We start from the raw sequence: 13,775 nt of genomic DNA on the forward strand, positions 1-13,775 counted from the left end.
GCTGGCTGTTTTACACAATCGGCTGATAGGGGAGAGCTGTAAATGGTACCCCCTTATTTCTTACTATGATGGCATAGCGTAAGGTTAGGTTAGTATCATAGACTTTGGCCTTTATATTCTTTATATACTAATTGGCAGTTTATGCTAGTTTAAAATCTATGCCCATGCTCAACAGTGCAGACTTGATGCGCAGCGTTCATTAGGCCTCGGGCATGGTCAGCGCGTAATGCTGAGGCGCGCTGGTACTTACCAGTGAGCCCCTACAGCCGTAATGAGAGCGGCTTTAGTAGGGGCTCGCCTACGCTTCAGCAAGCGCGCGGAAGCGTAGGTCTTAGGGAAATGTTAAAACCAAGAGCTCGCCGGAGCGCAGGGCCGGTCACGTGAGCGGTTAGCCCAATGAGGGCGAACCAGCTCCGTGACGTCACTGGCCCGCCCGCCGACACGCCCCCGGACGGCGCGCTAAGGCCAGGGAAAGCACCCGCTTTCCCTGAGCCTCAGCGCGCCTCCGCACGCCAGCAGGACCCTGTCCGAGGCCTTACACAGCTGCTTTAAAGTCTTTTATCATGTTTTTGGCGCTTTCTGTGTGTGTGTTCACCCTATATATTCTATGCTTACTTCATTGACGTCACAGAGCTTGAGAAACGTATGTCGCTCTGGAGCTTGTTTGACTGCCGGATGATTTATTGAGAATAAATAACCTTTTTCTATTCGAGTGTGCTGCGGACTTTCTATTTTTGTATATCTACCGGACTGGCTGGTGTTCCCTGTCTATCTGCAAGCACATGGACTATTGCCAAGTATACAGTATTTTCATATATATTGCTTGTTTGAGTGCACCCAGCATAGTGTGTGTGTGTGTGTGTGTGTGTGTGTGTGTGTGTGTGTGTGTGTGTGTGTGTGTGTGTGTGTTTTCAAAAAGTGCTCATAATAAAAATAGACTATATAAAAAATTGCAATGCTAAAAAAAGCATTTAAAAGAGCCTTTTTTTTTGCAATACTAGGAAAATGCAAGAAGTGTTCTGTTTGCAACAATATTATGGTTTATATTTTTCATCATCCGTACAAAGCACAAGAATAAACATTAAATACAATAGTTGTGGTGATAAAACTGATCATATATTTAGAGACACCAGCAATTGTGGTAAAGTGTACAGGTGAAACAGCCCACTTTGTGAACATGGATTTGGATTTAAAATGCACAGGTAACTTATTCTCTGGCAGGGCCGCCAACAGGAATCGTGTGGGGCTCAGGACAAGCATTTTAAGTAGCCCCTCCCCCCCCCCGTATCGACAGTAATGCGAGCCGCCCCCCTCCCCACCTCACAAGCCCCCTCTCTTTCCCCCCTCTTCCCATGTATTTCTCTCCCTTCCGTCTCACCCGCTCTCACTCTCCCGCCTCGCATGTATTTCTCTCCCCTGCATCTCACACTTTCTCCCTCTGTTCCTCACTCACCCCCTCTCTCCTCTCCCTCCGTCAAGTCAATTATCCCACGCTCACTCATTCCCTCCCCCTCACACAATTCCCCCCATCAAGATATATACCAAAAAACTTCCCACCCCAATGCAAAAAACTTCACACCCCCAAATACATACAAAAAAAAATCCCCACCCCCAAAAAATATACAACCTCCCCCACCCCCCCAAATGCATACAAAAACCCACCTACCCAATACATATAAAAAAAAAATACATATAACCCCCCCCATACATACACACACACACACACATAAAAAAAATAACCCTCCCCAAAACATATAAAAATACCCCCAATACATATAAAAATACCCCCAAGCCCCCCAATACATATAACAATTCCCCCAAGCCCCCCAATACATATAACAATTCCCCCAAGCCCCCCAATACATATAACAATTCCCCCAAGCCACCCAATACATATACAGATACCCCCAAGCCCCCCAATACATATAAAAATACCCCTAAGCCCCCTAATAGATATAAAAATACAGACTTACCTTGGGCCAGGCCAGGCCCTGTGTCTTTGGGGGTCCGCTGGCTGGGGGGCCACAGCCAGCGCTACACATTTCCCCCAACCTCTGCCCAGGCCCTGCTGCCGGTTGCGGCCGGGCCCCGACTCTCAGCTGCCTATAAGCCCCTTCCTTTCTCTGCCCCACGCCGCCGAGCTTCCACTGCTTGCGCTCTGACGTCAGCGCGCCGGAAGTAAGCTTGACCCAGCTTCCGCGGTTGAAGCTCGGCGGCGCGGGGCAGAGAAAGGAAGGGGCTTATAGGCAGCTGAGAGTCGGGGCCCGGCCGCGACCGGCAGCAGGGCCTGGGCAGCGGTTGGGGGAACGTACCGGCCGGTCGGGCCCCCGCAGCCAGCGGACCCGGGACACCAACCCCGGCAGACCCCCCTGTTGGCGGCTCTGTTCTATGGAACAACACGGCCCTTGAACATAAACAGCTTATGACTGCTTAACAGCAAGTGTGTTTAAACCTCCATTATTATGGTCCAACAAAAAGATAGATTAAAAACCAAAAAGGTCTGACTACTATAAAGGAGTATAAAAGGTGTTTTTTTGTTGTTTAATAAATCAGTTCTGTAGTATTGGATAATACTACCTGTTTTCTATTTTAAAATTCAACTCTTAATGCTATTTTAATATACTGAGCATCTTACACCTCCCCAGCAGCGCAAGATCTATATAAAAAACACTTCCCAATAGCTAATGTTACCGTAGTAATATAAGAATACATTGTAGCTGTTGAGTTACACTGACTGTAGGTTGAAACGGAAAAGGCAGCCATTTAGTGAACCCCAGGATTTTGCTGATCGATCACGGGAGAACCAAATCGATCGGCAGCTGAGGTAATTCGTTTTCAATAAAAGGTAATAAAAGGCTGCCCATATTAAAAAGGAAAAAAAGCTTAATTTTTTTTTAAGCTGCTTGGATTGCCTCTTCAATTTCAAAATTGTCGTTTACAGCGTTTCTAACATTTTGTCTATCCGTACGTAATCTTGTATTTATTTAATTTTCGATACTTTTCGAACCTTGTTTTTACAGGCCTGACGGGCACATGTTCGGATTTCATGGCCCATCACCATAGTGCCAACAGATCTCAGCAACTAATCCGCCAGGACTTCTTATGGAAAAGAATCCCTTTTATTTGTTTTTGAGCTTTCTGAGTATTCGCCAGCTTCCGTGATGTTCACTACATGGCCTTGTAACTGTTCATTTTGATATACTAATGTAGGTCTTGTTTGCTGACTATTTTATTGGCTAACAAGCGCTGAATCAACGGTTAGAATGCCATGCGTGCAGAATGCCATGTGTACTGACTCATAGTGACAAAAAACATTTGAAATGAAATGTGTTTAACGCTATATTTTTTATCGTCCGTGACGTTGCTTCTTTTTTTTAGTCCGCTGATATTTCCTAAGTGTTATTTTTCCCCTCACCCTCCCTCTAAAACATTGTATTTTCTCTGACTCGTGGAGTCCCCTGGAGTTCCTTGTAGGGTTGCCAGGTGTTCAGTATTCAACCGGACTATCCTGTATTTGGACACTGTGCAGTAAAAAGTTAGAAGTTATACTGGACATGTATGTGTCCGGTATTACCTCTCTGGACATAGTGATCGGACGCAGGATTTCCCTGAGCAGGGCTGTTGTTGCTAGGGGACTGGGCAGCTTCCTCCTTCCTGATTGGCTGCATTACCCAGCAGCAGCTAATCAGTTGGTGGTGTCAGGAGCCTGGGGGTGGGGCCAAGGAGAGGAGGAAACAGCATGGAGCGGTGAGCTGTGCGTGTCTCGAGCGCATCGCACCTTTTCACCATTGGAATGCTGTGCCTGCAATGTCTTTTATATAATGTATAACCCTGTTCACTTAATGTAACTATGTATTTGTAACCATGTATTTGTCATCATAATGCCGCGCTTATAGTCCCGGCGACGCGATGTCGTGTCAAAACAAATGTATTGAATCCGTCGCGTGCGCTTATAGTACGAGCGACGTGAATGCGCGACGACTTGGTCGCGATCGCCGGAAGTCAATTAGATTTTTTCAGCAACCGCAGCGTGATGTCAGCGTCGCCGGGACTATAAGGCTGCGGTCCCAGTGACTGCTACGGCGTGCGCTGTGCATATAAGCACCGCCCCTCAATGGGGCTGGGCCCAGTATGCACCTTCCCGCTGAAGGTGCAGCTGCACCGTACTGCCAGCTTTTTAAACTCCATGAAATTGAGTTTAGAACTTGCGACGGAGGCGTGGCCACGCCCCCGCCAGCGGTTCACCCAATGAGGACGAAGCAGCCGCGTGAGGTCATGGCCACGCCCCCGCAAAACCCCGACCATGCCCCCTCCCGTCGCAATCTCCCTCTCTCCCTGGAAGACCGCAGCTCGCGAAATAGACAAACTTCATTCAAAATATTTCAATTTTGCTGCAGTTCTCCAAGAACAATAACTCACTAAATACTTAAACAAATTCCCTATAAAACTAAAGATTAAAAAAAAAAAATAGGTTATTACAAATTATATTGTAAGAGCTCCAATGTGTGCAAATGAAATAGGACAAACTGTTAAAATAAAAAAATTATATATATATATATATATATAAAAAGTGACACTGTGTGCTCATTTGCATGTCATTTCCCAGAATCCCTTGCTGCAGTGGAAGTGCTGTATGCTGGGTGATAATGGGGAAAGGCGGGGTTGCAGACCTGCCTAAGACATGCAGATGAGCATACAGCTATATTTGCATATATATATATATATATATATATATATATATATATATATATATATATATATATATATATATATATATATATATATATATATATATATATATATATATATATATATATATATATATATATGTGCACTTTTATTTCAACATAAATCAATATCAACATTAAATGCCTTCTTTACACCCATAAATGCTGTTTTGGTCGATGACCAATATAATATTAAACTCTGTAAATATGGGCATTGTAAATATTCAACATTCCAGGTAATGACCATACATTTTGGGGTGGAACACACAATAAATAGCACAACAATTCATAACACAATGTGCAAATAAATCCAGAATTTCTAGGTTTCCTCTTCCCCCCCCCCCCCCCCCACCAATTACTGAAAAAAAATCCAGTATTCTTACGCATAAAAAAGGCTCGATTCCAAATATAACTGCAACCTTTCATCTAAAAGCCTTGAAAATATATGTGCGAATATGAAAGAGGTGATTCATGGGAGTTCCTGGCATACATCATCATACCCAAGGCCTTTTAAACTGATATTATTGCAGAAGCCTATATTCACGTAAAACTAAGATGTCGTATTCCGTGATTAAAAGGTGATGGGGTCAGAGGGAGTGCAGAGTACCACTTATTTAAAAATAATAATAATTAAAAAAAAAAATTATATTATATATATATATATATATATACAGTATATATACACACACACACATATATATATATATATATATTATACAGTATATATAATATATATATATATATATACATACACACACACACAATTTCCAAGTCATTAAAAATAGTGGGGGGTTTTTTAAGAAAAGAAAATACATGCTTTTGTGCTCTTTATAGCATAAGTATGTCATAAAACCTAAATGTTATCCACAGTGCTTTATCCGCTTGGTAAACGAATTTAACCTTCCATCTGTGTACACTGTACAACTATTTTTTAATGCTATTTCCACCACTGGTCACACACACACACACACACACACACACACACACACACACACACACACACACACACACACACACACACACACACACACACACACACACACACACACACACACACGATTGGGTATTCCAACTGAAAAGTAAGATGTTATTCAGAAATTTCAGCACAAGTGAAAATAAGTAATAAAATACAAGTATATTTTAGGATACATTGTAATACTTATCAGTTTTTTTTTACATTTGATAAACATGGATGTACAGTGATAGAGCGCATATAGAAATAATCACCAACTCAAGATATTCATTAGTGCTAGCCACTTTGTCGCCAATAAATAAGTATTAATAAAAACGATGGGTTCTATGCATCAAGACAATAGTCGTTCAATTCTGGCCCAAATATGCCCCAGATATGCCCCCTGTGGTCTTTATTGAATATTCTTCCCCATTCCTGAGAAGCCATGGTCTGCGTTAAGACGAATGGGACTAAAGGGCCTATGTGCTGTTGATCCTGAGTTTAATAAAATATTTAACTTTCATCCATCACACACCTTTGCCAGGTCTGCTGTGTTGATGATGTCACAATGTCTACTAGCGGCTAGTAGTAACTAGCCCACAGTATTAAGCAGCTGGAGACCCTTTGTACAAAGTAGTTTCACTATTGGCAATTAAAGAGGGTAGTAGGGCATTAGAGGCGGGCAGTAATATTTAACTGTAATTATTGGGGTGGCACCTACTGTATATTATTTTTGTCCTCTATGTATTTGGATACCGAGGCAAAGGGGAATGTGTCTGTGGTCATACTCACTACTCCTTTATAGTGATGCAGGATGCTAAATTTACAGTCTGGGTTCCGAACATTAAGTGCCAGTTTTACACACTGTACGACGTAATATGGAAAAGACCGTTTTGATCAAGTGTAGGTTTTTTTTTGGCAATCCCCAAGATTTCTCCTATTAATCAAACAGACTGACAGCATTAAACAAGAAGCTGTTCTTTCCTCTGCGAATTATTTCATTCAGCAATTAGTGACCAGTGCCAAAAAAATACCTATACAAATATCAATATTTGCCCACTGACACACAACACCAGCCATCTGAAAATGCGGCATGTGGGCAAGTGAAGGGCAGAGAGACGTAGGCCTGTATACGCCTGGCGAAACCAAGATAGCCATATGTTTAAATGTTCTTTTTTGACAGGTCAGGGCCTGGACTGCTGAAAAACACCCCATTGGCAAACAATGGCTATGAATGTAGCTCTGATCAGGAGAAAGAGCAAGATTAATGAGTGGAATTACAAATAAGGAAACGCATACACAAGCAAATCAGACATGTATACACACACACACTCTAATTTTGGGGGGGTGAGGTAGAAAATGAAACCCTTCTGGGAAAAAAAGTTCTGATCAAGAGACTTTGGGACCCAAATGACTTGGGTCAGGTAAGAAGACATGTCATACCCAGGAGATCAGTTACACAGTAGCAATGCTGCCTTTAGAAGGGGGGGGGGGGAGATATAGGCTTAACTCATACACTGCTGGAAAGTGCCTGTCTCCCACTGTTGGGTTTAAAGGGACCTGTTACCACCCCTCCTGTTACCTTTACACCGGATCTGCTGGTGTGAACCTCTGCCTCCATGCTCTGGCTGTTCTCCCTCTTGTCTTTCTTAGAGGAATTAGCCCTCACCTTATAAGTGGATGTGTTGGAGGATTTAATGAATAATCCTGGGACTGAGTTGCATTGCTGCTGCGAGCTGGTCTGGTGAAGTGAATTGGAATCTTCTGACTCTTTGCCACTGTGATACACCACCCTGCTGTCTGAGATGTGAATGCTTGGAGCACAGCCCATGCTTCGATGTCTCTTCTACCAGATTCCCCCCCACCCCTACAATAAAACAAAACCCCACTGTAGTGTGCCTTCAATCTGTGCTGCAGATGAATCCTACAGGGGATGTGTTGGATTCGGTAGCCAGCGATTTGCTGTCACTCTCCTGCATGTCATACTTTAAATCTGCCACCACCAGGAAAAAAATAGCTTAGGAATAAACTGTGATGTCTTCCTTCAGGCAATGGGGTTTTTTGTTGTTGTTGTTGTTGGTGGTGTGTGTGGTCCTCCAGCATTAACTCCAAAGGGATAGGGGCATGTGGGTTGTTCCTTTGATTTCCCTCACTACACACAGCCTCCTCTCATCGACTTTCCCGTGCACCATCAGCATGGCAACATTGTATCCACGGATCAATTCATGCGAAGGGCTGCAAGCAATGCTGATGTGATCACATGAAGAGCTGGGAGATGCAGTGGAAGCTGCTGCTTCTCCCTTCCACGCCCTGTGCACCCAATATTTGTAGTATCCTTCCTCCCAAGTTGGAGATCAATTCATTTCCTGGCTTTATTTTTATGAGGGGGGTGGTGGATGGGGGGTGGATAAAAAGGCACAGGGTCTTCCTTGGTGTCCCCTCCACAGCTTAGAAAAGTCTTGGTGGGGATCCTTGGGGAACTTCTAGAACCTCATCATGTTCCAGCAGAGGAGGAGGAGGAGGAGGGGGGGAGGAAGAGGCTTATTTACATTCACACACTCAGCTCCTCTTGGCAACAGGAAGATTCCCCCCCTCCTGAAGATCTGCAGCCTTATCCGGACACACATACCCAGGCTGGGGACCCCCCCTCCCCTAACCCCTGCCTTCACAGCCCCCCTTTACCAGAGCACAGGCAGAGAGGGGGGGGGGGATGTCACAAAGGAAAGGTGGGGGGGGGGGGGGGTGCAATAAATAGCACTGTCCCCTGCAGGGTGTCACAGGCTCCTCAGTCTGCAAAAAAAGGGACTCACCCACCCTCCCCCCTGCAATGATCCTGCGGGGTCCTCAATGAATTAAATGGTGCGTTTATAAATGCAATCCTCCCCTATATGCCTGCGGAAGGCTGCCTGCCTCTCATTCACGTTGCATCCCGCTGCCCTTTGCAGCGCTGCTGCAGCAAATAAAATAGCCCAGTGTCTTCCCTCTCTCCCTTTTTCCTTCTCTTGTCTCTCAATGCACCTCTTTTCTCTCTCTCTCTCTCTCTCTCTTCCTTTTCTCCTTCCTCCCTCCCTCTCTCCCCCTTTTTTTTCACCCTCTCCAGTTCTGCACAGCGGCGGTGACAGAGGCAGACCCAATAAAAGCACCAGCAAAGGGCTGACCTGCAGCCTTTACTGACGTCAATGCAAATGAGCCGCCGGCAGCCAATCCGAGGCTGGGTGAGCCTGAATGGGCGGGGCCGCAGCTGGGTGCCAAGTTTAAATGGTACCTGGGGCTGAGCTGTTCATACCTACAGCAGCGTTATAGGAAGGCTTATTCCCAGGGATTTAGTCTATCAATATCTCTATGCTGAAAAATAAATAATAATAATACCTCATCAATCAAGTATAAACATATCCCATTTATGCCATGTTTTTTATTATTGTTACAGGAAACTGAAAGATACAGAACCCAGAAAGATTCTCTGCATTAATGTTGCATGCAGGAGACATTTGGGACTGCAAAGAAAAACATGTTTTTATTTGGGGGGTTTTCTTTTCCGTTAATAAATCTGCTGCTGTTATTTGCCTCCGTTTTGCAATCTGGAGTCTTAACTACATAAATAAACCCAAACTATGGGTATGCCATGTAATCTTACAAATATGTATATATCACCCCCTCTGATGTCTGCCTTATCCATCTCATACATTGCATATGTTGGGTTGCCTAAGCCCAACTCAGAGCCGACTGCTTAATCGATGCTGAAAATGGGAAAGAATTGATTCAATAAAAGTGTAAATTGTTACATACTGTATTATTTGCAGACATGGCAAGTAACTCCTCCACCATAGACCCACTACTTGCTGATGCAAAGTGCCCATAAAGTATTTGGATTAATTCATGCAAACTTTCATTTCATATGATGAATATGCAATGTATATCTATATAGCTCCTTAGCCATGTACGCGGCACTCTGCAGAACACATATTAGAAGGAAATAAAATACAATACAGGGCTGGGCACACATATACAAAGTCAAGTTTGATACATAACACCTAGGAAGGGGCACTAGCGTTTTTCAAAATGCACTAAAAAGTAATGTTACATTGTTACATAGTAGGTGAGGTTGAAAAAAGACATATGTCCATCAAGTTCAATCTATGCTAAATTTAGACGACAGATACTTTATCCTATATCCGTACTTACAGTATATTGATCCAGAGGAAAGCAAACAAAAACCCCAGTGACATATCATCCAATGATATCTCATAAGGGGAAAAATAAATTCCTTCCTGACTCCGAGAATTGGCAATCAGATTACTCCCGGGATCAACATCCTTCCCATGTTTACTTATTTGGTATATCCCTGTATACCTTTCCTTTCTAAAAAGATGTCCAACCTTTTTTTCAACAAATCTATTGTATCTGCCATCATAGTCCCCATATGTACTGAATTCCATATTTTAACTGCCCTTGCTGTAAAGAACCATTTCCTTTGTTACCATGTTTTATGCAGCGAATAATCCTGTTAAGCAGTTTATATCCACTATGTAGGAATATCTATTGACAGAGTAGTAAACTGACCACTATGTGAATGGTAGCAAAATAAATTGCAGCTTTATAACATCAGAATACCCTTCCAGCAGGGCATACTAGAATTGTCAATGAATGAAAGCACTCATGATGTAACACTTTCTCTATAACTTTAAATATCCAATGAGATGTTCAGTAAGGCTGAGCAGCAGCACAGCAGATCTTGTGAATTGGAATGATACTAGACTGGTTAGAACTGAGTTAAATAGCCGTTTTGGGGAAACAAAAAAGATTTCAGATTTATTTCTTCGACTGAGCTACTGATTGAGCCACTGATTGAGCCACCTGTGCTGAAGCTGGGATATCCTTAAAAACCTAGCCCTTTGGGGGGTTGTGAGGAGTGGAGTTGAGCCCACCCTGCATTAAATAAGATCTCCACCCTGCATTTACAATGCAACGCTAAAAGGTCAGCCTTTAATGTTGTGGAATACATTCATAAGTAGCACAGTCGCTCCGGCACATCAAGCATTACACATAACCAAGGAGTGGTTGGGAGGGAATGAGGCTTTTACTAGTCCGGTTGCTTCAGGCCTTTTACATTCTATTAAAAAATATCCTTTTCAAAGGAACCGAAGCGTAGCATTAATGGACATATCACTACTGGGTGTCCACAGTTATTTGGCTTGTCAATGGTGTCATCAGCTGTTGAACTAAAAGCAGAAATAAAGGAGTGGCTTAGTGGGGTGTTCTATGTATCGAGTTGTTTTCTGCACCTTCAGTGTGCCTGTCAAACAAAGAAGCTTGTTACCCAACTTGTTGCAAACACCTCTGCAGAATAAATGACAGGTCTATCTATCCTCACTCAGGTATGTATGTATGTCTTTATTTATATAGCGCCATTAATGTACATAGCGCTTCACAGCAGTCATACACGTGGCAATCATATAAATAACAAATACTACAAATAACACATAATGGGAAGAAGCGCTTCAGACATAAAAGTGACATTTAGGAAAAGGAGTCCCTGCTCCGAAGAGCTTACAATCTAATTGGTAAGTAGGAAGAACGTACAGAGACAGTAGGAGGGTGTTCTGGTAAGTGCGTCTGCAAGAGGCCAAGGTTTATGTATGAGGTGTAAAGTATCAGCCACGGAGCTACTCATCTGCTTCGTTAAGCAGGTGTGTTTTAAGGTGGGAAACATGGAAAACAGTCTAATTTATTCCCACAATCGTCGATCACACAGTTTGCAGGCAATCTCCCTCATTCATTCCTTATCGAGGTTCTTCTGAATGACAACACCGCTAGTTTGCATGGCCTGTTTCCGCACGTGAGGACCGTCAAGGTGTTTCTGTCCCAGAATGAACAACAGGCAGATGGTAACCAAACATTGAGTGCACTGCAGCGTTAATGTCAGGGATCTTTATTTGAGAATGTTGTGTCACAGAAGTGTTTTGCACTGACATTCACACACGAGGCCTGTTATTATGAGATGTTATTCTGCCCTGCAGGGCCCAGGACAAAGTGATGACCTGAGCCACGGGGTATTGAAGGGGAGAACAGACGTGCGGGGGAGTTAGTGGACCTTCAAGAGGCCCAACCCCATCGGCAGATAATGGCCCAACCATGTCACTTTCGATCGGGCCCTAACTTCTGGGCAGTTCCCCAGAGCAGTTAGGCCCTTGGACAGTTGTCCCAGGTTTCCCCCAGGTATCTCTGTCTCTGTATAGGTTAAAATTAAGTATGTTTTAGTCCAGTCTGACCTTCATTGGGCAAACCCATGTTGCAAAAAGAGGCATTTAGGAAATACACAGAAGGGCCATAATTAGTGACAGTTAAAAATCAGTAGTCCACTTAGGACACCGAACCATTTTTCGCTTCCAGTAACACGGAATTGTGAAGAAAAAAAAAAAACGTATATAGGATGGCGCTCTCTACTGGCAAATGTTAGTGCTAATATTAAAGCGAAAACCATAAATGTGCCCAATAATAGTGACTAAAATAAGGCGAAAATAAATGTATTACTAATATATTTATACCAGTGATATGTGTAGCAAGTGATAATTAAATGCGAACCTCCACTCAACCTTCAAAAAAGACTGTTTCCGCGTCTGAAAACCTGACCTGTTGCTGAAGCAGAGGTATCCTGAAAACCTGACCTGTTGGTGGCCCTGGAGGACTGGAGTTGGCCACTCTTGATGTAAATCATAAACAGTAGCAATATGTAGCAATGTTTTGAGGTACCAATATTGCTTAGTTTTCCCCTGCACCCCTTTGCCTCTGAAAAGCAGAAATTCACCATGCACCAAAAAGGTGCTTAGCACAGGAGCTCCGCACTTCTCTAAAGAATGTGTAAAGAAAAACAACAAAAAAACAAGATAAGCTGCTAGTTACACCTAACCTAGCTACATTTCACTGGGACATAAAACAGCCTGTAGCCAAATGCTACCGTAATTACCTTGTCAGCCACACCATCCATCACAATGTGTCTTCAAACAAACGTGTACCTTGTGAATAAAAACAAGAGGCATGTGTGCGGTAATCCGTCTGTGCCAAAGGCCCCCAAACCCCCTCCCCCCCCTGTCATGCAGAGCATAGTGTTGCTTTGCATGTTACTTTGGCATGGCAGTGCTTTAGGAGAAATGGTGCACTGTGAAACAGACAGTACTTTGTATGAAATGGAACTCTATTTTTTTTTTCACTATTGTCCTTCTATTCTCTATTTCAGGGGTGACCAACTCCAGTCACTCAATCAGTGGCTCAGTCATTCTGTCCGAACCACCTGTGCTGAAGCAGGGGTATCCTGAAAACCTGACCTATTGGTGGCCCTTGAGGGCTGGAGTCGGCCGCCCCTGCTAGATTGCATCAAATTATATTGGATTCAATAACCTGAAAGTACTAAGCTATGTGCTTTCAATGCAGAATAAATGGCAGGCCCCTCTGGCAACTAAGAGGTTAAACTGAAGGAGTGGCTCAGTAAGTAAAGGCAGTGACAATGACACTGAGGGGAACCAGGTTAAATTCGCAGGGTCGGCTCCTTGTCACCTTGGGCAAGTCACTTTATCTCCCTGTGCCTCAGGCACCAAAAATATAGATTGTAAGCTCATCTGGGCAGGGACTTGTGTCTGCAACATTCCTATGTGCTGCGTAGCGCGCTATACTGAAATTGGGAAGCAATTTGAGTCCCATTGGGAGAAAAGTGCTATACTGTATGAAATAAAGTTATTATTATATGTTGTGACAATAGCTGTAGTGGCATTCCATCATAACCCCTTCACTGCTGGCAGGAAAGCCATACTGTGGCTAATAACTCATTGCTCCATCAACTCAAAGATAAGGCCAAACCTTTCTCGTGTGTTTAAAGTGCATTGACAGCATGAAGTTATGTGTTCAGAATATAAATAATATGCGACACAGGTCGGGACTCACCGTCACGCCGAGGTATTACAAGGCTTCACAAATCTCTGCCCCGGGTAGCTTACAATCTAAATCATGTCAGCTTAGACCAAGTAGAGTGGAAACAAAAATGTTTTGCAGATATTGAAAAAGTACAAGTCAAAGTGAAAGGCGCAGTCTAGTCAAAAATACTG

General features: G+C 43.4%; 1 protein-coding gene across 4 annotated transcripts in view; it reads right to left on the bottom strand.

The window, feature by feature from the left end:
* PDE8A (phosphodiesterase 8A) overlaps positions 1–13,775 on the bottom strand; it is a 181,937-nt gene that overhangs the window by 136,702 nt on the left and 31,460 nt on the right. Inside the window, exon 1 of one of the 4 annotated variants that reach the window (XM_075575584.1) lies at positions 7,349–8,790. The exons of 1 other annotated variant lie outside the window; for it this stretch is intronic. In XM_075575584.1, the coding sequence (XP_075431699.1) occupies positions 7,349–7,510 (162 nt within the window). In that variant the 5' untranslated portion in view covers positions 7,511–8,790. Of the gene's footprint in view, positions 1–7,261; positions 8,791–13,775 lie in introns of those variants that run through there. 2 more of the 4 variants (XM_075575583.1, XM_075575586.1) reach the window with 2 other exon arrangements.

Source organism: Ascaphus truei, chromosome 18 (assembly GCF_040206685.1).
Source record: "Ascaphus truei isolate aAscTru1 chromosome 18, aAscTru1.hap1, whole genome shotgun sequence".
In the NCBI taxonomy this organism is placed as follows: domain Eukaryota; kingdom Metazoa; phylum Chordata; class Amphibia; order Anura; family Ascaphidae; genus Ascaphus; species Ascaphus truei.